This window comes from Acanthochromis polyacanthus, chromosome 1 (assembly GCF_021347895.1).
Source record: "Acanthochromis polyacanthus isolate Apoly-LR-REF ecotype Palm Island chromosome 1, KAUST_Apoly_ChrSc, whole genome shotgun sequence".
Taxonomy (NCBI): Eukaryota; Metazoa; Chordata; class Actinopteri; family Pomacentridae; genus Acanthochromis; species Acanthochromis polyacanthus.
The window spans coordinates 9,745,838-9,771,282 of NC_067113.1; the positions used below are offsets into that span (position 1 = coordinate 9,745,838).

The window sequence follows — 25,445 nt, forward strand, 5'->3', positions numbered from 1 at the left end:
TTTTAAAAAACAAAGGAAAAATCTGGAGTTGTTGGTATTTATAGGCTATTATGCTCTGATTTTACTGGTTCAGCCCAGGGGAAATCAAACTGGACTGAATGTGGAACCTGAACTGAGATGAGTTTTACATCCCTGAAACAAACTATCAATGTTAATACTGATAGTCTATTTCTATCAGCACACATTTTGTCAGCTATATATGTCGACAAAATGTGTGCTGTGTAAACGATCTGTGCTTATTTTTAATGTAATCAGCAGTCTGAAAAAATACGGTCCTTCAAAATTTGAATATACCAATTACGTTTCTCCATAGCAGAGGAGTACAGTATTGCATTATGCAGTTCCATTTTTTTTTACGGCATTTGAAAGTTCAGTCATTGACAAATGTGGTCATTTGTAATCAATTCAGATTTTCACAGATGAACAGAACGTGTTGTGTTTTGGTTTTCTTTCTCTGGTGAAAATACAGCGTTTCAAAGCAGATGTAAGAAGCTTTAATAAAAAATGCTCGTTAAATAATATTACAAGCATATTAAAAACATTGTCAGCTGGATTTTATGTCAACATTATGTAGTTTCCACATGTGGCTAGTTTCCAAAGTTAAGCAGTGGGGGGAGGGGAGGCATCCGCTGTGTAACGCTGACATGTTCAGAACTGCTGTTTACAGCTGTGTTTATGCTCTGTCTAATCACTGAATGGAAGGTTAATGCTCCTCAATTGTGCATTTAGTAACGGGGGGGAGGTCAGTGATATCAGTGGGGCTCTAGCTCGCATCTGGCTGCCAGATTGGAGTTGAGTACCTGTGGATGTGGGAACATGTACAGCTCAGGGCTGACTGCTCAGATTTGCTCAGCAGGACTTGACATAATTTCCCGTAGTTAGTAGATCTGTTTCAGTGGTATGACAGGCATGCTCTTTATTAAGGACGGCTGTTTGTATGGAGGGCTTGATTTAGCAAATGTTTCACAGATCAGGCGGCATGAATAGTAATTCTGATTGTTAGACTCAGTGCAGATTTTGTTTTTCCTCAGGTCCACAGCTGTCTATGGGAAAAAAAGAGGCCTTTGAGACCTTCATAAGGGACCACAAGGACAATCTGACCATCGAAGACAACAAGAGTCTACTCAAACAGAGGTTAGTCACCAGTTGTTATGGTTTTGATAAATTCACATCCTCATATTGCTCAAAATGAAATACATATTCTGTTCTATTTTCAATTTTCTTTTAAGCATAAAAAATAAATCCATCCATCCATCCATCCATCCTCTATACAACGCTTTATCCTCACCTGGACAGGTCACCAGTCTGTCACAGGGCTACATATACAGACAAACAATCACACTCACATTCACACCTACGGGCAATTTAGAATAGTCAATTAACCTCAGCATGTTTTTGGACTGTGGGAGGAAGCCGGAGTACCCGGAGAAAACCCACGCATGCACAGAGAGAACATGCAAACTCCATGCAGAAAGATCCCAGGCCCAGGCCGGGATTTGAACCGGGGATCTTCTTGCTGCAAGGCAAAAGTGCCAACCACTATCCCACTGTGCAGCCCTAAATACATACAGTATTCACAAATATATTAAGGATATTTAGAACATATTTTTTCAAATCGTAGAATGGTGAAATGCCAGTAATTATTGAACTAAAGCACTTCAAAGAATCAGAGTCCTTCTGTTTTTGAGGAGATCACATTTTAAAAACATCCTCCCTGAAGATGCTGTCATTGATATACTGTAATAAATGACAGTTTCAGGATATTCTAGATGCTACAGAACAATTGGAACAAACTGAGCTAGCAATGAGAACCAATGGATAAAATGCAAAGCTAGCAGCAAGGCTAAAACTTAGCTGGCAGGTCAGGGTCTGGCAAGAGCAGTGAGGAATCTGTGAAGTGTAATCCAGGTGAGCTGAGGTGGTGGAGACTCCAGCAGAGAGCCAGATAGAATCACCAGTTAACCTCAGCAGGTCTTTGGACTAAAGGAGGAAGCACCCACTGACAACCCACACATACACAGGGAGAACATGCAGGCTCCATGCAGAAAGAACCAGGGATATTGTTGTATTTATGTGTTTAGTTTTTAAGCTATCATGACCCATTAACATGTAGATCCTTTTGAACAGATCCGCTGAGACCAGACGACTGAGAGAGCAACTGAATGAATCCAGAGACAGAATCAGTAAGTTCTCTCAAAGTAGAACTGCCTTCCAGAAATCCCTTTAGATTTAGGAATTGTAAACACATTTCACTTTTCACTGTCACAGTTTGCTTATGTTTGCTTTTGCCCCAAAGACAACCGTCCCCTAGAAAATGTAATGAACACCTCATTGTTAGGATTTAGTTTCCCTGGAGTGTAGGAATGCTGTTCAACACTTTCCTGAACTTTGCCAGGACCAAGAGGTGTTCTGATTTCCACTAACCTGTGCTTTTTTACTAGGCTGTCTCTGACTGTTTTATAACAACTCTGTCAGCATACCACTGTGTTCTTCTGGGTAATGTCCTTACTATGCTAAAATGAGGCCTGGCATAAAGGCTGGCTTCATTCAATGCTGTGTGATCCCAAAATGTGCATCTTTTCTCCAGACTTTCTCTGCTACATGTAAACAGTACAGTGTGCCACTGCTTCGACACCAGTGAAAGTACATTACCCTGTAAACCCTTTAAATCCCAAAATCAGCATGCAAGTGTGAAAGCATGTTATTTCCCCCTAACATTACACCCTTTGTCATAGCAGGAAATTGTAAAAACAGAATAATCAGATTTGTAATTTCCCAACGATCCAAGAACATATCACGTGGGACCAAAGGGTTTGTCAGTAAAAATAAGCAAAAGAAGCTTAAAATTGTGACATTGCATCAAAATCACTTTAATCCACACATCTCAGAGCAACTGAGAATGAAGGTCTCAGCTATGGTCTTTATACAGAGCAGAGGAGGAGAGGCAGGTGAGATTGTGAGCTAAATAAAACATGCTTGATCAAAAACAGGATACAAGGAGAAAGCTGCCAGAAAGTTGTGGGAAGATACTGTACTCGTGGAGGTATGGAAGTGTGTAGGAGAGGTGGCAGTAGAGTTTCTGACTAAGTGTACTGGTACCGATTTTTAAGAAGGGCAATGTGCAGAGTTGTGACCACTACAGAGAATTATAGTTGATGAGCCACACAATGAAATTATGGGAAAGAGTAGTTGAAGCTAGACTAAGGGCAGAGGTGAGCATTTGTGAGCAGCAGTATGGTTTCATGCCAAGAAAGAGTACAACAGATGCAGTATTTGGTCTGAGTAGGTTGATAGAGAAGTACAGAGAAGGTCAGAAGGAGCTGCATTGTGTCTTTGTAGATCTAGAGAAAGCATGACAGGGTGCCCAGAGAGGAACTGTGGTTTTGTATGAGGAAGTCTGGAATGGCAGAGAAGTATGTTAGAGTGGTTTTGGACATGTATTAGGGCTGTAGGACAGTGGTGAGGTGTGCTGTAGCTGTGACAGAGGAGTGGAAGGTGGAGGTGGGACTGCATCAAGGATCAGCTCTGAGCCACTTCTTGTTCACTATGCTGATGGACAGGCAGATAGATGAGGTTAGACAGGAACCTCCATGGACGATGATGTTATGTTTGCAGATGACATTGTGATTAATGAGAGGGACCCAAGTGGAAGAGAGAGGTTACAGAGAGTAGAAGTAAAGGAGGTGGAGGATTTTAAGGACTTAGAGTCAACAGCCCAGCGCAATGGAGAGTGTGGAAAAGGGATGACGAACTCTGTGCAAGCAAGTTGGAACAGGTGGAGAAAAGCGTCAGTTGTAATGTGTGATAGCGGAATATCAGCAAGAATGAAAGGAAAGGTGTAGAAAACGGGGGTGAGAATAATGATGTTGTCTGGTTTAGACACAGTGACGCTGAAAAAAATACAGCAGGCAGAGCTGGAGGTAGCAGAGATTAAAAAGTTGGGGTTCTCTTTGGGAGTGACCAGGATGGATAGGATCAGGAGTGAGGACATCAGAGGGACAGCACTTGTTAGATGGTTTGAAGATGAAGCCAGAGAGGCCAGACTGAGATGGTTTGGACATGGACAGAGGAGGGATAGTGAATACATCGGTGGAAGGATGCTGAGTTATGAACTTCCAGGCAGGAGGCCTAGAGGAAGACTAAAGAGAAGGCTTATGGATGTAGTGAAAGAGAACATGAAGTTAGTTGGTGTGAGAGAAGAGGATGCAGCAGACAGGGTTAGATGGAAGCAGATAATTCACTCTGGCCCTTGAAGAGAAAAGCTGGAAGGAAAAGAGGATACACTGCATGTCCAAAAAACAAGTCGCAGTAACCCTAGTCACAGCATTTATTTCTGTCCAGAGTTGCATTCATTTTCTACCAAGATCTTACTTATATTGATGATGCGAGACTGCTGCACAAAATCTTCTCCAGAACATCCCAAAGATCCTCAGTGGTTCTGAGGTCTGGACTCTGTGGAGGACAATCCGTCTCATGCTCCCTGATCCACTCATTCTCAATGTGATTCCATGAATCCTGGCATCGTCATCTTGGAACATGAAGAAAAACTCCACTGATGGAAAGACCTTGTCATTCAGTATCTTCAGGTATCAGCTGACCTCATTCTTTGGGAACATAGCATTTCTGAACCTGACCAACCCCAGATCATAACCCTAACCCCCACAGGCTGGTAGACAGTAGACATGATGAGGGCATCACTTCATCTGCCTCTCTTCTTACCCTGATGCCCCCATCACTCCGGAACAGGGTAAATCTGGACTCATCAGACCACATTTGTTCCTGGAAGATGATGGTTCCCCACTGTCCTTCAAGTTTTAATGATGCGTTGGACGGTTCTTAACCTGATTTTAGCAGTTTCAGAAATTTCCTTCATTAGGTAATGCATCTACATTAATTTGAGATTTCATGGGGACACTGAAAGACAAGTCCTGTCACTGCTGGCAATAGGTTTAAATGATATTATGGTATTTTGGTTGGAATTTCCAGTAAACTCAGAGCAGTTAAAATATGTTATTATGGCTCTATCTGGTTTGCATTTACTACTGCAAGCCACATTTATGAATTTCCCTGGACTGTGAGTTTGTGGCTTATTTCACATGCCGTTGAAATGGATAGGTTTACACCAAAGCCTTGCATCACTGCTGCTTCTGATCACGCTTGGTGGTTTGGTAGGATTTACCCGTTACCCTCATACATGCCAGCACACACTTATCACCCTTGGAATTTAATTTTTTTTCAGCATGCACTCCACAAGGTGCTGACACAGCTGTGTATGTCATACATCACACAGAAATCATCTGTGACAGCAAGTAGAATATTAACCCTTCGATTGTGATCTGCTGTCGTCAGCACTGTGTGGCCCAAAGCCAAAGTGAGGACAAAGTGGATTTAACTTCTTTTTTCTTTCTTTCTTTTTTTTGGTTAAGATTTAGCAGCCAAAATTCCTCATCTTATTTAAATTTGGAAAAATTCCCAAAAAACATCTTGATGCTGTCAGATCTTATTTCATTGTTCGGTACATGGAGCTGCATTCTTCCTGGATGAGAGGCAGTGTTTTTAGTGGAAGGTGGTTGCCTCTTCTGGCTGGAAAGTGGTACCATAATATTTAGCTCACTGCAGTTTCTTGCCATCTTGGAGGCCCTGCCTGGAAATTTTACACCACCTGTGTCTTGTGGATAATGTAGAACATGGAAACAGTCAGCATAAGACAGACAAAAGCTGTGTGCTGCTTCTTCTGATGGATGCACCCAGCATGAGGGTCAGTAGCAGGGGAGAGGTGGTAGCCCGAGGAAACATCAGGGTCTAAACATCTGCATGGTTTACGCTATTGTTCTTGGGCAAAGCATATGGCTCTGGAATGTAGTCCCACTGGAGGAGCATACATTCTGAGCCCTTAGGTCCAAAAAGTGCAAGGATATATATTTATTCAGAGGGATCAGTGATGCACATCCTCTACGGTTTGAAAGGTGCATGGTAGCTGGAAATAAACGGCATCTCCTGATTACTCTGCCAGATGTCGGGGGATTTATGCAGTACAGTTTTAGGTGAAGCATCTGGTAGGTATCCCACTTCATCCTCTGCTCACCTATCCAGAAATGACCCTAAGACCCAAGGATTCTGAGACAGGTTGCAATGAAAGTGTGCTGGAGCCTTTAAACATATGCCATTACCAAGAAAACTGTTCCAAAGCTCTTAAGAAAAAATACGGCCAAAGAATGCAACGTGATTGGTGCATCACACACGACACATGGTCTGTGAAGCCGTAAGGTAGATCTTACATAACTGTTGCTATGATTTACCAGTGTTATCAGCTGCTCATTAAAGTGATTTATTTAAAGTCCATGGATGAAGTTACGGCTTCAGACATCACTGTCACAAACACAGCTATGCATTAAAAATGTAGAATGTTTGGTAGAACTCCTAGTTTAAACAACCTCTTGTGTTTCTTCTAGCTTTACAATTTGAAACACTTGCAGTTTTACTTCATCAGTCTATTGATTTTCCTCTAGCTTTTTCATGTTGCTTTGTGGATTTAATGATGTATTAATTCTTCACATACGCTTAAGCTGACATTCACTCAGATATTAAGAAGCTGGATTGCATGCATGATGCTTGAGTTTTGAGTTCACTTCGGTATTTATGCGGTATATCACGTTTAACCTCCAGGCCACAAAAAGCACCAAATATTTATTGAGGCTTGTAGCTTGAAACCGGTCCTTTAAGAAGACAGCATGTCTCCTGACAGTGTGGGGGGGAAGCCTGTGCGGTTTGGAAGTGGATGGTGTCGAGCCTACAGTCTTGTCCTGGGAAGCATGGAAGTGTGATGAAGCATTGCAGCAAGCACACTGCAGCCCATTATTACTTGACACGTATGTATGCACTTTAATATTTTCAGAATTTTCTATCAGCTGCAGTTAAAAACACAGTTCAATTTGTAGTTAGTCTTGGTGCTACAGCAGGCTGTCCTGTTTAAAGGTCTGCAATGTTTGAGTCTTTAGTCATCACTGAGATATCTGTATTGTTAGTAGTTTGGCCAAAAGCAACATAGTTTGTTCTTGCACTGTATTTACGATTGCATGACCAGAATACTGAGACGTCTGCATCTAGGATCACTCGTACATCACAGGCATGAAGTGCATCTAGTTATTGTACTGTGAAGCTGACAAATTAGTTTCGTGGGCGTTTTTCGGGATTGTTGCATCCTAAATGCCCAGCTTTTCTAGAAAACTTACAGTGTAAGTTGCAATGTTTTAAGTGTATTTGTTGCAATGAAATTGCGGTAGACTGACAATTCCTAAAAAGTTTCATGTTTTTTTAGCTTTTACAACATCCTAAACTAATTCTTTAACCCTCCAACCCATTTACATGAGCTGGCACACCACTGTAAGAAATTAGCACCAGATATTAGTTTAGCATGAAGCAGTTGGTAGATTTAAGGCACAAAATAATAATTTACTATTGAATGAATCATATTTGGGCATATCTGTCAATGGCTTAAAAAGTTAATTTCACATCCCGGCACACATATTTAAACACAGGCTCACGGCTTGTCACGTCTATTAATGAATCTAACTTCCCTTCATTCTTTCAGAGCTCCAACAGATCTGGATACAGCAGCTTCCATCACTGTGATCTGTCTGCTCTGTGGTCCGCTCCTGTCAGTCGTTTTCCTAATATGTTTCGTGGTTTAAAAGTGTTTGTCAATCGATGATTTTCGTTTGTATTCCACCACAATATTACACAAGAGTTTACCTCCACTTCCATGAAGAACATCAGGGAATTGTTTTTCACGGTCCATAGTAATTTTTGTTGGTAAATGAGAGACGTTAGAACCGGACATCTCTGCATCTTCAAACCATAAACGAGGAAGTGAATTTGATGACATACGTGCATTACATTTGCACTGGTGACTGCTGTGATTGGTGGAACTCATAAGAATCAGGCCAAAATTATGGAAAAGTTACGATTATTGGATCAAATTGCAAGGTCGCACAGAATTCACAGAGATTGGTTGAATTTGCGTTAATTGTTACGATCGCAACATCGCAAGTTCATAGAGGGACTGCTTATTGTGTGGAAATGCTTGATAGCTTTAGGGACATGAAGCAAAGATTTTCAGAACTGCTCTGCCTGGTTGTGTGGGTGAAACTGTGGTTGTTGATACAGTCACTGCTCGGACTTAGTTGCAGTGATGGTTAAATCCACATGGCTGTGCTGTCTTGTAGCTACTCTACTCTACTCTACTCTACTCTACTCTACTCTACTCTACTCTACTCTACTCTACTCTACTCTACTCTACTCTACTCTAATATATAAATCTGTTAAGAATGTTTTGATGTGACGACAGCACTTAGCCAGCCCATGTGTCACAGTCAGAATCATCACAACCAAAGCACAGACATGACTTTAGCTACAGTTACAGTAATAACTTTGCCATCTAATGACTACAGTCAGAATCACCTGTCTCAGCCGTTACGGCTACATGTTGACGCTCAAAGAGCAGGGTGAACTAGCTTCTCTTGTTAATGAACAGCAGTACAGAACAGACTCGTGACTGAGGGCTGACATAGCTGAGGATGTACCAGATAATTCTGTGGCCGCAAACATGACACTGTATTACAATACAGTTGAGTTTTTCTGCGTGAATCAGAGGGAATGCAGTAGTTACTGAGAAGAAACACAAAAGGAGATGAGAAAAATATCCCACCATGACATTTATGCTCTGTAGCTGGGCCTTAGGGCTTTGAGAAGCTACAGTGCATGCCATGACTGATGTAAGCCACATGGGTGGTGTTTGCCCTATGTGCTCTTTATGTTGCCTTCAAGTGCTCCCTGTGCACTTTTTCACCCTGTCATCATGGCATCCTCATGGCATAAATAATTTTAATGTGTATTTGTTATGAAGGAGCTAGAGTCTGCATCGGTTAGTTGTGGGTCATGTTTTAGAGAATAGTGTCTGTTGGAGAAGACTCAGGCTGCCTACCTGACCACAAAGTCAAGCCACAGGGCGTCTCAGTTCATTTACATTCTCAGCTACCCAAACACATCACTTTGTGAGGGGTTCCCAAAACAGTGGTTCATACTCCAAAGGAATTTGGAAAAACACTGTCGTCATGGGCCCAATATGTCTGTGTGTGACACTGATAGTGTTTCACATCATCCATTCATGTCTGCACTGTCTACTGAAAGCTTAACTAGTGGTCTGCTTTGAAAAAAGTGTTTGTAAAGAGTTGTGAAAGATGAGCTGGTTGCACAGGCAGTTTGCAAGGAACGTTAGAGTGTTCTGCAGAAGAAGGCTGAGTAAATCCAAGTGCTTTGACAAAGCGCAGACTCCAATCCAACGGTTTTACGGCACCATGAGAGATGTTGCTTGAAAAGGTAGTTCTCCGCACCTTTTTTTCTTTTTTGTGAGCAAATACTTCATCTGGATGTCTCGTTTTTAGAGCTTCGACCTCAGCTTTTGGATTGGTGATAGGATTGTGTTACAGAGAATGCTGCAGCACAGCTCTGTCTACATGTGTATGAGACCTGAGGGATTGTAATGGAAACTCACCACAGATGATACTGCCATTCACTGCCTCTTTTATCTTTTGGTCTGCCTCATAATTGCCCTGCTCACTAAATTCACTATCTGGCATTTTAATATTTGATCTCAGCGTGAAATAATATCTAGTTGGGTTTTTTTTGTGTCTCATGAAAAACATATCCCTGAATGTTCCTTCACCATCCACTGTGATCATTTAGTGTAGATAGAAATGGCCTCACACTGCTCTACAGAATATGTTTTAGTCCATTTACTTTACAACTGGCCTTTGCCACTGAAGCTTTTCACAAATTCAATGTCAATGGGGTAATTAACTATTTCAAGTATGGGAAAAAAGACAGTGAAAACAGGAGAACAGACATAAATTACTTAGCCATGTGTTAGCCCAGTATTACTGCCACAAGAAAGGCAGTGACCCAAAAAACTCCCTTATGTTGCTTCCTGGTTCTCTGGAGTCACAAGAGGTAGCTGGTGCACCAGTTACAATAGTGAGACTTAAAGAGCTCCCGTGAGAAGTTTAATTTGCATATTTGATACTAAAATGGAATGGATCTAGTCCAGGCTAGTGTATCAACTGATATTTATTTATTGCAGACATACACCACCATTCAAAGGTGTGGGGTTACTTAGAAATGTCCTTATTTTTTTAAGAGAAGCATTTTTTTTCAATGAAGATAATAGTGTAGACATTGTTAATGTGGTAAATGATTATTCTAGCTGGAAACGGCTGATTTTTAATGGAATATCTCCATAGGGGTACAGAGGAACATTTCCAGCAACCATCACTCCTGTGTTCTAATGCTACATTGTGTTAGCTAATGGTGTTGAAAGGCTCATTGATGATTAGAAAACCCTTACAGTTATGTTAGCACATGGATAAAAGTGGGAGTTTTCATGGAAAACATGAAATTGTCTGTATTATATGTGCCGTATGCCGACTGACAAGAAATTGAATTACTAAAGTAAGTTTGAAATGTCATGTATGTAACTACTCCAGTCTGATAATGAAGGCCACACATCATACAGATGTTTTTTAACATTTATTTTCTCCTTAGTCAGACAGCACCGTGAAAACTATGAAAATAAAGGACATAGAAACATTTCAGATAAACAAAAAGTATCTCTAATTAGACAGATTCCAAAAATAAGTCTTTTGAGCTAGTTTTCTGTCAAAAGACGGGTCCAGTGTGCTAGCTTGTGACACCAATATATTAAAACCGTCCACCCGAAGCACTTTAAGAAATAATACCAACAAATATTAAACAAATAAAACTTAAAAGTCACAATTAGACCGTGAAGAATAGTTCTGCTTTTTAGGCCAAATCATTTCCTCTCTGGCAATGTTGATGTTTTCCCTCTGCAGCCGTACTGCATTACCCACAATCCCACAGGTGTGACCCAGAACTAAACTGTGGTCAGGTGACTTATTTCATTCTCCATCAAATGAACATTATAAAACACCTTTACATTTTAAAGCAAACATCAGTTTTAAAGGTGTACATTGTAAAAGTTACCTTTCTTAGCATCTTATTTATTGTGCTTTTATGAGTTTTATTGACCTTATGAATTCAAATATTTATGAAGTGACAACAGAAAATAATAGCTAACTTGAAACTGTAAATCTCCAGAAATGACAGTCTTTAATGTGTGTCTTTGGACTGTAGAATCCACACAGAAAAACCCATCTGACCAGCAGGTATAAACCCAGAACCTTGTTGCTGTACAGTTCTAACCACTTCACCACCATGCTGCTTCATTTTTGACACAATTTCTGCTTTGTTCTTTGTTCTGGTTGAACTCACTTTTTCAAAGCTTAAATTTTAAAATTAAATCAACAACAAATTTCTCTCAGATAAATGCTTTGTTGGAAAAACTGTTTAGGCGTTTTTACATTAGATGTACATTTTGGTTTAATTGATCATATTTTCATGTCAACATTGAACAGGCAAAGATGTGCGAGCGCAGGGATCATATAATATTGGTCGATATAGTCTGTATACACACAGTTATACATTCCAGAGATTTGAACACAGAACTCTACCACAAAAATCAGGTGGTTTTAGATAAATAATATCCAAACATTATATCAAAGACTGCTGACTTAAGAGAAGCCTTATATCTGATCTTTTCCATATTTAACATGTTGGTAATCTCTGATAACCAGGTCTTAAACGAGGAGACATCTTCATGTTTCCTAGAGGGGTAAAATGTTCCTTTTTGTAACGACCACAGATGAGGAAGAATCTGGTGTACCAATGAAATCCCAATGTGATGGATAACCTTCTTAAACAGGATCCCTTTTTGACATTTGGTCAATATTTGCGCAATGCTTCTGTCACTGAAATAGGAAATGCTCTTTTCAGATGCATTTTTATTTAGAATTTTTTGCATAGTGTTACTTTTGTAATATTGAATGCAATCTTTTTAATTTTTTATCTTCTTTTGGGCTCGGGGGAGGGGTGGGCACATGTGCTCTCTTTGTGACAAGAAAACTTATGAAAAAATATGGAAACAAAGATGTGCAGGTACTAGTATACAGCTGAAGAGGTGGTTGATGTAAGCTTCACTGTTTTTAGGTTTGTTTAGGGACTGTGACAGAGAGTTAAATGAGTAACACCTTTTAAAACAAAACTGTGTACTTACTTTGCGTTTTCGTTACATATATTTCTTGTGGAAAATGTTTAAACATCTGTCCTACTCCATCTCCCTTTTCCCCTTTCCTTTAGCTGAGTTGAAGAAACAGCTAGAGATGCGGAGGAGACAGAGAGCAGCTCACGGTAAGATAAAGATGCTAAACTATAACCACATCTTTATAGAAGAGTAGCATAATTTTCAATTCTGTCTGGCCACATCAACAGATAAACAATATGCTTCAACAGGTGAAGCAATGGAAGACATCACATGAACAAATAAATCCACATAACTTGCTTAGAATGACTGAGATTTAGATTTTATATTCTGACAATTGACTCCTTAATTTCACCTCTTCTTTACATACTTTTAATATTAAACTCCCCTCAGTATGGGCCGGTAAACACTGAAGACGTTGTGTTTGCTCTCGTACTGTATGGGAATCAGTGGCCACTTCAAAGCTCTCTCAGTAGGCATCCCTGACTGAAGGCTTAGTGACCAAAAACTGGGCGGTGCAACTCCAAAACTCCTTCATTTACTCTATTCTGACTGTTTTGATCAGTGACATACATGCTTTGATGGGGAAATTTGGTCGTAAAGCAGACAAACATTTCCCTCCAATTCAGGCGTCAAAGGCTTTTCTTGTTATTTTGAGTCCCGCATCAGAGAATGTTTCACTGCAGCCTGGTTTCTGTTATCCAGGGAAAAAACTTTAGATGTTGTCTTTGAAGGAAGTGCACTCACTAGTTCCTGAACTTATAAAACATACACTACTGTTCAAAGGTGTGGGATCACTTATTTTTTGAAAGAAAAGCTTTTTTTCCCAATGACGGCAGCATGAAATACATGATAAATCCAGTGTAGACATTGTTAATGTGGTAAATGACTATTGTAGCTGGAAACGGCTGATTTTTAATGGAATATCTCCATAGGGGTACAGAGGAACATTTCCAGCAACCATCACTCCTGTGTTCTAATCATAGACTGTATATATAATGGACGTAGCATCTGGCTCCAGAATTGAAGCAAACCCGGAAGTGTCAAAAACTTGTAATATCACACCGTCCGCTAGGGCTGGCTCCAAAAAGCTTTTGCTCCATAGACCCCAATTCATTTTTGGAAAAAATAAAATTTGATAGACTGATTTTCTACAGCTCAGGATTTTTTCCCCGTTAGTTTTCATGGTCAAAATGAGAGATCAGGTGGCCGATCTTAAAATAAATCAATACTGAATTTTAAATAAATCGTTAAAGTTGGCGGAGCCAGGGGGCGTGGCTATACTTGATAGACAGCAACAGAAGCTTCTGCGGCAAAACGTGGGCGGGATAAGAGAGTTCTCAGCCAATCCTGCCCCTAGTTGCTCTCCGGTCCAGTCTGTTTGATGACGCTTTTTACGTCACTGGCTCCAAAAAATCCAAAACGGCGACCAGGAAGTAGCAAAATCCGGGCTTCATTTTCTCGGCGTTGAAACCAACGGGTGACGTCATGGTTAGTTTACGCCTGGTTCTAATGCTACATTGTGTTAGCTAATGGTGTTGAAAGGCTCATTGATGATTAGAAAACCCTTGTGCAGATATGTTAGCACATGGATAAAAGTGGGAGTTTTCATGGAAAACATGAAATTGTCTGGGCGACCCCAAACTTTTGAACAGTGGTGTAATTATGACTGTATTTGCCATTTTATATAAAATATGCCCACATTTCTCCCTGTTTGAAATCCTTTGTCGTTCTCTGTATAATTATGCCATAGGTGTCATGGGGAATCACACAGACTCTGAGGAGGAGTACGACCCTGTGGAAGAAAACCTGCGCAAACACATCGAGCAAGAAAAGTTGGCGTGAGTTGTAGTGTGTTTTAATTTATTACCATACCAAATGTTTTCCTACTTTCTCCCAAGACCCTGCTTAGATTGATTGGACACAGCAGATGCTGTGTAACATGGACTAAAGATGAATTTGGTGCTGCTAATATCTCCTGTTAGCTACAAGAGCACCATTGACCATCTTAAAGCACTGAGGACAGAGATTGAACATCTGCAGCTGTTGTTGGAAAGGGCAAAGATCAAACTCCACAAGGACTTCCATCAGTGGTGGAGCCAGGAGGCTTCTAGTTTACAGGTGACTGACCTTACCTTCCCTGCCTATCTATGTGACAACAGCACATAAAGCTTCTATGCTGTAACAGCCTGTAGCGTGTCAAAGGTACGTTTCTGACATTAGGCATGTCTCTTCATTTTTTTGTTTCAGTATTTATGCATGTTTTTTGGAGGTTTTCTGCATACCGGCCTCTATGGACATGTTAGAGTGTGTGTGTGTGTGTGTGTGTGTGTGTGTGTGTGTGTGTGTGTGTGTGTGTGTGTGTGTGTGTGTGTGTGTGTGTGTGTGTGTGTAAGCTGATATGCATGTGTCTCTGACTTTGGAGGCTTTTATGGCACCAGTGTGACCCTTGCAGCCTCTGTTCAACATCACGTTGAATGGGTCCTGGTGGGAAGATATGTAGCAGGAAAATACACAGAAACCCATTTCTACAGAACTCCATGTGACTTAAACAAGAGCCTGGAGGGCAGCTTAGAGGTTAGACAGCAAGACCATCAATACATAGTGTCAGCAGTTGGTTTTACCAAGAAAAGAAAAAAACAGTCGAGCGGTTTCACAGTAACACAGCAGGAGTTAGACGTGAGTCAGTGTCTATTTCAGGTGGAAATAATAAGTTTGTGCTTAAATACTAAAGAAGCTTTACAGTATGATGTAAGACCATGTTTGTAAAAGCTGAGAGAAAAAGATTACTTGGAAATTCTGGTTTAATACTGACTTACATTCTCTTTTTCCTGGCCTTGATGGCTGTTGTGCACATTTCGGAAACCAACCACAAAGAAGATGTTAAGCAACAACATCTGACAAACAGACTCCGCTGCCTTCTGCTCTTTGGTTTTAATCTTTTGAATGGAGAAGAATATTTCTCTCACATCTGAGCAAGGTCTGGGAATGTCTCACTGAATGACAAATGAAAAGGAAGTCTGACAGACGGGCCTTACAATGAGCAGCTTTGGCCCTCAAAGCAGGAAGCAGATCATTTTCATGCCTGTATGCTGCACATCCAACGCTTTTATTCACACATTTATTGTTCTGTTTTGCACACATGTAATCACTTCAGCTGTGAATAAGATGTATGACAACAATACCTGAGGTCCTCTGTTCAGTCCAGTCATATAAAACATATGGCCACAGTGTGTTTGCTGATCATGTGCACATTATGGTGTTTTTACTAGGAAATGTCTATAAATATTTCAGTAATTTTTCAATAATTGTGCCTAGAAATCTGAGTCAGGGGCCACAGCCAGATGTCCCATGGGGTCATCAAATGGAACCTTGCAGCCATCCTCACCCGGCACTCCAGGATTTCGGTGAGCTATTTTGTCTGAAAGGTGTCTTTTTTTGTCTCATTCCATCCGTCCAAGCTGGCAGCAGATGTAAATACACACCTATGGAAGTGTGGACATGTCATCACACATAGATTGCGAGTCTCTGCTGAGTTCACTGGTTACATAGAGAACCTAGCCAATCTTCAAGGAGAAACACCTTCTCCTCACTGACTCATTTCTGTTCAGTTCATTAACGTTATTTTTACCCTTTCACCATCTGTGCTTGAATAACTCTTGACTACTGGCCAACAACCTGCAGCTCCTCAGTGACCGTTTCCATGGAACAAATATCGAATAAATGTTCAAATTTAATGTCACGCGTTTGTTTGCTGCACCATCTGTTGTTCTGTTTGCAAAGCGGCTCATGCCATAATTTTCCATTTATCGATAATAGAGGAGGCACTTGACATCCTATACCTGCCACGATCTGCCACGACAGAGACTTTTATGACAGAAACATTTCACCCACTTTCACAGAAAGAATGGCCACAGTACCTGACGAGGCCAGACTACAGCAAAAGCAGTCTTACATTTAGTTTACAGAAGTCTTTTAAGTTTTATTTTATTTCTGTTGCCTGCTGTGGCAGTGATGTTAGTGATGTTAACACTAACATCTCTGCTTATTAATGAATTAATTTATTTGATAGGGACAGTGCACATAAATGAACATCTGTTTAGGCAGCAATAGACGTAAATATGCCAGATTATAGCAACAATGCACAAGGTCACAATAAAAGCACATTACAAGAAGTGCACACAGAAGTTAAAGGTCTGATTGACTTTCAGCCACTGTTTAAGGTGAATTTCAAGGTTGCTAAAGTGGGACACTCTCTGATGGAGAGTGGAAGACTGTTCCAGATCTTACTGGCCTTCACAGAGGGAGCATTTTGGCCAAAAAAAATGTCCTTGCATAATAACTAACCTGAGTGAATTTATTAATAATAATTACATTAGTTTACTGTTTTTCATTACACTTCAGCCTGTATGGAATGATCATAAAACAGTTTTATACATCAGTCTATGCTGTATTTAAAATGTCTTTAAAGTCTCAAGTTTTACTTTGCAAACTGTAGAAACCCTGTGCAGAAAATGTTGCAATGCAATCTACCTTGTATGTTGCTCCCTCTAGTGGTTTAGACCAGCATGACACCATGTTTACACTGAAAACCTGATCATGTGGGGCCAGTTGTTCAAAGGTAATCTGATTGGATTTTGGTTATCGGATTGGATCAAATCTTGAAAATGGGTTGTTCAAAAGGGAAAGACGGATTCTGAAATCGGATTAGATCATGTAATCCAATCCTAGTTTGAATCTGGATCAAACCTTCAGTTTGTGTTGTTCAAAGCATTTCAGTAGGATCTGGATAACTTTGATCCCAAAAAGCAGGATTATCCTGATCCCAACAGGGGGTAGGATTTCAAGGTGGATTTCAGGAAGAAATATAGCAAAACTGTACAATTGGTCAAATGATCAATTTGTATCATTTGTGTATATACTTTTATTTATATTTTGCACTTGATTTGTTGTTGTTTGTTGTTAGTGATAAAGTACATAAAGTAGACATAGGCTACCAATTACCCCTTTCAGTATAGTAAAGTAAAAATAAAATAAAAATGATCTTGTCCCCAAGACATAAACGGATTTCCCCAAACAGATTTGAATAACAAACAAAAATAATATATTCAACATTTCTGTGATTCATCACTGCATATTAACTGAAAAACATTCATCAGAGATGACCCTGTCAAAATTAATTTCTAACAATTGCATCCCTCACTACACATCCAGTCAGTCCCTCATCCTGACAGAATGCCAGAGGTTGGTCTGGTTCTTCAGTGGGCCCAGGTACATCACAAACATCATCACAGAGAGGGACATTGCGCCTGGTAGCGATGTTGTGCAGGACAATACATGCAAGTATTATGTTGCATGCTCCCTGTGGTTCCACTCGCAAGTAGTTAAGGCATGCAAAGCACCTCTTCAGAACTCCATTTAAACGCTCAATTGCACATCTTGCTTTGCAATGAGCAATGTTGAAGCGCGCCTGCGCAGGTGTAGTTGCTGCAAAAAAAGGAGTCATCAGCCATGGTAAGAGTGGATAGGCACTGTCTCCTACTATTGCGCCATCCGGTCGGTTGGTCTGGAGCTCTCTGTATAAAGCACTCTCCCACAGGATACGTGCATCATGGACAGACCCAGGTCACTTCACAACGCAGTTTGTGATGATGAGGTCAGCATTACCCACAAGTTGATGCTGCGCCTCCCCTTTCGGTTGATGTACTCCCATTCCCTCTCATGAGGTGCTTGGATATGCACAGGAGTGCAGTCAATAACCCCAATAGTATTGGGCATATTCCCCAAAAGAAAAAAATTGTGCTTGGTCTGGGCAATCTGGTCATCCTTTGGAAGTGAGACAAACTGACTGACCAGGCTGGCCAATGCAATTGACACAGCTTTTACTACATCACTCACAGTTGATTTGTCCACTCCAATATTGTCACCCACAACTTGGTAGAAAGTCCCAGATGCATAGAAGTGCAGAGCAATTAGGATTTGTTCTTCCACTGACAGACTATGACTCCTTTTTGTTCTCCGTTGAAGTTTTTGCCTTGACAAGGTCTGCAATGTACTTAATATCAGCAGTCCCAAAGCGAAAGCAAGCATACAGTTCTTCAGTAGTGTACTGCTCCAGTGGCTTTGCACGCTCAACATACGCCCTTTGACGGTACCCTCTTCCACCAAAATGGTGGTAGCGATGGACAATACCTGCCATGTCAGTGCCTCTCTGTAAGTCCTCTGAGAAAGGCTTAATATAAGATGGCTGTCAAAAACCCGCCCACTCATCAGCTGACGCGTTTTGGCTTGTGATCAATTAAGTCAATCATGCTCAAGGCCTATAAATACTAAGCTCACTACAACAGATGAGGTGGAAACATGGACTCAAAAGGACCCAATTTCACTGTGGCAGAAACCCATGCACTGCTGGAGGGTGTGAAGTGCCATTGTGCCTCAATAGTAGGAAGTTCTGTTTTGGGTGGAATGGTGACAAACAAAAGGAAGAAAGACGTCTGGGTTAAAATCATGCAGAATGTCAATGCAATGGGGTCTGGCCAGAAGAGGACCTTGGAGCAAGTAAAATTCAGATGGAAGAATATGCGGGCCAGAGCCACAAAGGACCTTGCTGAAGCAAAAAACACCCAAACAGGCAACAAACCCTTTAAGAAAGGTGAATACACAGATGTGGTTTTGGACATTATTGGAGGTGAGAACTCTAAAGCTCTGTTGGGATTGAAGGTGTTGTTGGGGATGGTGAGCCTACAATTGTAGAGGAAATTGAGCCAGTTCCTCTCAATGCAGAGGAAACATTTATTCTGGATCTCAGCCCAATTACTGCAGAACAACCTGGACCTTCACCTGTAGAGCCACCAGGCACAGGAACTCAGAAAAGAGGCTTGAAGCATCCATTGCCAACTAATAATGATGCCTACGAATTGCTCATTGAACGAGAAACTGAAAGAGCAGAAGCACAGATACTCCTGGCAGAGGAACAAATCAAGCTGGCCAAACTGCAGCAAACCAGACTAAACTTCAGATCCGCCTCCTAAAAGCCGGGCTTGAAAATGCTGGTCTCTCATACTCCGATGAAGAACCCTGAACATTCTTTATATAGTTAATGATTGGACATCTAGCCTTTTTTCAATTTAAGAGTTTTTCAAAAATATCCACGGTGTATTTATTAATGTATTTATTTGTTGTTGCTCAGATGAGTGATCATAAAAAAAATAATATAGAAGTGGATGTTTGTCTTATTTTTGTGTTTTGTCTCAAAATAAAAAGCACTTAGTGACCCCATGTTGGATGTTTTACCTGTTCTTTACATTGCCGGTAGCCCACATTGTGTTATGTGTTCCCATTTAGAGCACTGGAAATCCGGATTTAGTCATCTCAAAAACTGTGTATCTGGATCAGGATGATCCAATCCAATGTTGCTTTGAAAAACCGGCATAAAAGTAAGACGGATTACCTGATCCTGGATAGCAAGAAATGGGATTTCCAAATCTGGATAATTTTTATCCAGATTACCTATTTTGAACAACTGGCCCGTGGACTTGAGGCTGTTTTGAGCCTACTTACACTGCCATTCAAAAGTCTGGTGTCACTTACAAAGGTCCTTATTTTTGAAAGGAAGTGCACTCATGAGTTTCTGAACTTAAAAAACATACACTACTGTTCAAAGGTGTGGGATCTAAATTGCCCGTAGGTGTGAATGTGAGTGTGATTGTTTGTCTGTATATGTAGCCCTGCGACAGACTGGTGACCTGTCCAGGGTGTCCCCTGACTTTGCCCGAGTCAGCTGGGATAAGCTCCAGCACCCCCCGCGACCCTAGTGAGGATAAAGCGGTGTATAGAGAATGGATGGATGGAATATAACAGAAAACATCAGTCCAGTTGTGATGTCCATCTCTTAGCTCCTTGTTTGTTTTAGAATTGATCTACTCTTGACTTTTAAATCTGTTGTTCTGGCTCCAAATTACATTGCAGATATCTTGACCCTATATGAGTCAGTTTATGGGCCTAAATCCTCAAGTGTGACCTTCTTGCTGTTCAGAAGTCAAGGCTGAGTTCTAAAGCTTTTGCCAACAGGACCCTTAGCTTTGAAACAACCTTCCTGAGGAGATCAGGCTCACAAACTTTCTTAAAACCCAAATTTATAGACATAATCTGTGATGCAGTTTCTTTTTTCACTGCATGTAAAGGTTTTCATTGTTTATCAAGGCTTTATTGCTGTTATTTTATTTGCATATAGAATTTTTTGCATTGGTTGTCTTATTTTTTCGCTTTAACATAATTGTTGTTGTGTTGCCTTCTGGATATCATCCTGTACCCTCCTGTTAACCTCTGAAGTTAAAAGTGCTTTCTAAATGTATTATTATTCATATAATTCTCTCCTAACTCCTATAGTCCTCCTGCTCTGAGCAGTACTATGAGAGACTCTCCATCAGGCCAAGATCCACATCCAGACCGTCCCAGTTCCTCTGGTCAAGAGATCAGGTCAGCAGAGTTCCATCTGATCTTCTGTTTGTTTACTACTGGATCATGCTGTGTGTCATTATACATCTAGTCACCATAAAATGAAAAATGTGACATTTCTGTGAGTTTCAGAAGCATCACTCCCAGAAGTGTACCAGCCTGGAACAACATTTCCCTGGATGGAAAAGTGAGCGACTCCACTAATTTCTCTGAGTGGAGGTATGTGAAACACTGGCATGTCAGGGTTCCAAGGGGCATCAGGACTCTTTAATAAATGGATTTAATAAATATAAGTAATTCAACACTGTTATGACCGAGCCGCTAGTGTTAGCTGGGTTCATCAAAAACAACCACCTGTCATTGGTCGGGTAAAGCAATTTATTGCTCACTGACAGAAGTAACACAAATAAAGGAAAAACAGGGCTGGTGGATGTCGCTAAATCAAAGAAACAAATAAAATCAAAGGCTTAAACTTGCTAAACAAAAGCAAAGCAATTAAACTCCTTAACCAAACCTAAACACAGTAGCAACATCCACCACAGACATCAGAAACTATTACAATACAAATGAGTATCAAGTATGCAGAATTAACTCAATAAAACTCACATTTCCAGCAAAACATAACACATGAAACACCACCCCTTACTGGCTACAGGACACAAGTAGCTTCTAACCAGATTAGTCAGCTGCTAACTGAAGCTACAGTCTTTCCAAAGACATGTAACTCCTCACCGAATTAGCAGCCGCTAACAGAAGCTTTATTCTGAGCAGCCAGCCCTCAGTGGCCACGGAACACGACTGAAGAGGCATCAGGGCCAACTGGTCACATTAAAGGGGAACTTCGGTTTTTTTCAACCTGGGGTCTGTTTTCATATGTCATTTCATACATGTGAGTGATGGAGAAATGAATTTTCGACATAGCTCCAGTATTTAGCCAAGCAGGCAGCTTAGCAGCTCAGCTCGCAGCTCGGCTAGTGAAAAGTATGGGGCATCTGGCCCCCCCGCGTCAAAGTCCGCCCTAACGTGCTTTTTGCCCCACACTAACCGGCTCAGATAGTCTCAATGAGTGTCCCACAACATACTAGAGATGAGAAGTGAGCGAAAACCTGCACATTACCTGGCGATCGCTCTTTGTTGTGGTCTGTATCCAAATCTCAGGACGCTAGAATGCAAATCTCGTTCCGAAATAGTGCGATAGCTCGCGAAAATCGCGCAAGAGCTCGGCCAAAACACCGGTTTTGGCGCGAGCTCTTGCGCGATTTCGCGAGCTATCGCACTATTTCGGAACGAGATTTGCATTCTAGCGTCCTGAGATTTGGATACAGACCACAACAAAGACTTCGACGCGGGGGGGCCAGCTGCCCCATACTTTTCGCTAGCCGAGCTGCTAGCTGAGCTGCTAAGCTGCCTGCCTGGCTAAATACTGGAGCTATGTCGAAAATTCATTTCTCCATCCCTCACATGTATGAAATGACATATGAAAACAGACCCCAGGTTGAAAAAAACCAAAGTTCCCCTTTAAATCCTAGCCATCTCGACTGAGAGTTTGGTTGTGGATTTATCCTCTCCAGATGTGATGATGGCTGCGGCCAGTTGGGTGAAGGTGGAGGGAACTGGCTGGTGGTCCAATCAGATGGTTCGGGATGCAGGGAGAACAAAGGCTGGAGTGCAGGTCTTCAGCTCCAGACTCATCAGATGACTGGCTCTGGAGAGGCTCTCAAACCAGCCAAGCCTACACTGAACATGTCACCTTACAAAGACCCAAAAAGAATCCAGCACTGAAGCAAGACGGCACACAATCACCCGTGGCTGTGACAAACACTTGTAAAGATTAACGGTGGTCTTGGAAGAAGTATTTTATAAACACGTCCTCATACTCAATTCATCATCTGACATGTTCAGGAAAACCATGTGATTGATGCTGAACCTGAGAAATCAGTCTTTTCTGTTCAATGCGATCAGGTCTGTGTGGCGTTGGAGGATTTATTACCAAACATGGCACCAAAAAACTTAAAACAGACTAACTGAGTGTTTGAAATTAGCATCCATGTTGTTTACCGCATTTTTAAAGGCATGCAGAAATACACACCATCCAGCAGCCTGTTCCATATGTTTGCGCTCCCTCTTAAATCTATACATACAGTCTGGACCTGCAGAGTTTATAGCTGTGCAGTGTTTTCTCTCCACCTATGAACACGGCCATAAATTTTTACACCATTGTGAAGTAATGTCTACAAACTCTGTTAACAAATCAAAGACTTTGGGTCTCACTTGAACACTACAGCTAAAACTACATTTTAACAGCCATAGTAAAACACTCAGTGTATTACATGTACGCTTTTGTTCCTCTCCAACAGCCACTGGTACAGAGACACTATTGTTTTATACAGACGCTCTATAATGTGAAAGGCTGTTACCTGTTAGAGTTTTTGTATATTTTCTTTAAACTTTTGGGACATTTCAACGCAGTGGTGCTCACAGTGGTACCTCCCCAAGATCCTGACACAAACACCAAACAGCTGCAGGTGCTTTTCTATCATATCTGTGTCTCAGTTCATGCTCAGGTTTTCATGCTACAGTAACCGTTTTTACATTTCAGGACCCTTGCCACCTCCACGATCTCATCCTCCTCTATTCCACTGACTGGAGACCAGCAAACGGATGCTGACATTCTGGCTTTTGTCAGAGCCAGGCAAAATCTCCTCAGCAGGACAGGTGAGACACACACAAAGCAAGAATTACACTGATCAGAACCACCTCGTTAATATTGTGCAGGGCCTCCTCATGCTGTTTTGGCAGCAGAGATGCAAAGTGTAATGTTTAACTGTAATCCTGAATGCATATGGACCAGATCTTTCCAAGCATTTACATTAAAGCCGAGAAACTATGCTTCAGCCTGACATAAAATTAGTCATTTTAGAATGCAATGTGGATTTGTTACAGTTTTCTGACATTTATCAACTTGATATTCAAACTGATAATCAAAAAGTGACTGTTAATTGCAGTCCAATATATAAGGCTGAAACCACCTTCATGTTCTCAGTGATGAACTGGTTAAGAACTACAGAAATCAGTCAGGACTATAAAAGCCCCTGCCTTATGTCGGTCCTCTCATGCTGCCTAAACAGCTCAGACTCGTCGGGACAGGAACGCTTGAGCAGATTGGGACCTGGTAGCTAGTGGTCAACACTTTGGGCTCTTTGTTGTGTTTCTTCAGCCATTCCAGTGTAATTTTTTGTGTTGTGATTTGGATACAGTTTCCTGCTGAGGGAGGCCACTGGACTTGGAGAATGCCATGTGTTTGGTCTACAACATAGTTTATGTGGGTGGGACATGTCAAAGTAAACTTTATTCCCAGCAGGACATTAGATCAGGGGTGTCAAACATGCGGTCCATGGGCTAAAACCAGCCCTCCACAGGGTCTAATCTGGCCCATAGGACGACTTTGTAAAGAGTAAAACTTACAGAGAAGACATTAACTGCAAATTGTAAATTTGTAAAACTGTAAATTTAAAATAACCTCTAGATCATGACAAGTTGTTTTGATCATAAAGTAAAATACTTTATTGCTCATTGTTCTCTTGTCATTTTGTTTCTCATTTTTGCCATATTTGGTCTTGTTTTTGTTGTTTTTTGTCGAACTTTTGGCGTTTGTCTCGTTTTTGGTCGTTTTGTGTTTGCTTTTTGTCTCACTTTTTTTGTGGTTCTGTTTCTCACTTTCTTCATTTTGAGTCTTGGTTTTGTAATCTTTTGTCTTTGTTATTGATGGGTTTTTTTTTATCTTTTTTTGCTTGACTTTTGTCATTTGTCATGTTTTTGTCATTTTGTGTTTACTTTTGTCTTGCTTGTGTTTTTGTCTATTTTTGTCGTTTTGGCAGTTTCGCTGTATTTGTTGTTTTGTGTATCGTTTTTGTTGTTTTGTGTTTTTTGGATCCGCTTGTGTTGTTTGTCTATTTTTTTTGCCGTTTTGTTTCTCATTTGTCCATTCTTTTGTCGCTTTGTGACTTTTTGTCTATTTTTTGTGTTGTTTTGTGTCGTTTGTCTCATTTTTGTAATATTTTGTCTTGTTTTTGTTGGGTTTTTTTTCTTTTTTTTTGTCTGACTTTTGTTGCTTAGATCAGATTCAGTTCCAGATATGGTAGTGTCTGCAGATACGGACCCATACCCGTAGCCTGTGGCCTACGGATACGGCACTTTCCATTTGCCAGACAGATACGGACCCGTACGCGAGTCTCGCGAGTCAAGAAGCTGCTAACCACTGCAAACTGTTGAAAGGTAAGCAAAGGTTAAGGTTAGGGTTAGTGTTAGGGTCAGGTTTAGGGTCCGTACCTGTAGTACCGATGCTACGGGTCCATACCGCTAGCGTCTACCGGGAGTCACATGACCAGATCTCGCATATCTGATTGGCAAATGGAAAGTGCCATATCCGTAGGCCACAGGCTACGGGTACGGGTCCGTACCTCTAGCAACAACCTCCAGATATTTGTGACTAAATGTTTTGTTCCTTTGTAGACACTCTGAGATCTGGAAGTTGTAACGTGGAAATGATAAACTGGGGCATTATGTTGTTGAAATTGGACACTCCTGAGCAGTTTTTGTGGTGTGTCGGGGTGCATTGTCCTGCTGACAGTGACAATTGGTATTGAGGACTGCCGTTGCTATGGAGGGTTGTTGACCTGCAGTGTTTAGGTGGTGGAACATGTCAAACATCCACATGAATGTCAGGATTCAAGGTTTCCCAGCAGAACGTTGCATTTAAACAAAATGGTCGCGGTTTTCCTCTTCACCTGTCAGTGGTTAGAATCATAGACATATA

At 41.1% G+C, this 25,445-nt stretch overlaps 1 protein-coding gene across 1 annotated transcript in view; it reads left to right on the top strand.

Annotated features, from left to right (window-relative positions):
* The window catches only part of kif6 (kinesin family member 6), an 84,837-nt gene that overhangs the window by 52,863 nt on the left and 6,529 nt on the right, over positions 1-25,445 (top strand). The window contains exons 14-22 of the mRNA XM_022194867.2: positions 1,032-1,134; positions 2,128-2,183; positions 12,271-12,321; positions 13,926-14,013; positions 14,158-14,293; positions 15,491-15,579; positions 20,561-20,650; positions 20,762-20,848; positions 23,229-23,344. Coding sequence (XP_022050559.2) covers positions 1,032-1,134; positions 2,128-2,183; positions 12,271-12,321; positions 13,926-14,013; positions 14,158-14,293; positions 15,491-15,579; positions 20,561-20,650; positions 20,762-20,848; positions 23,229-23,344 — 816 coding nt within the window. The remainder of the gene's footprint in view (positions 1-1,031; positions 1,135-2,127; positions 2,184-12,270; positions 12,322-13,925; positions 14,014-14,157; positions 14,294-15,490; positions 15,580-20,560; positions 20,651-20,761; positions 20,849-23,228; positions 23,345-25,445) is intronic.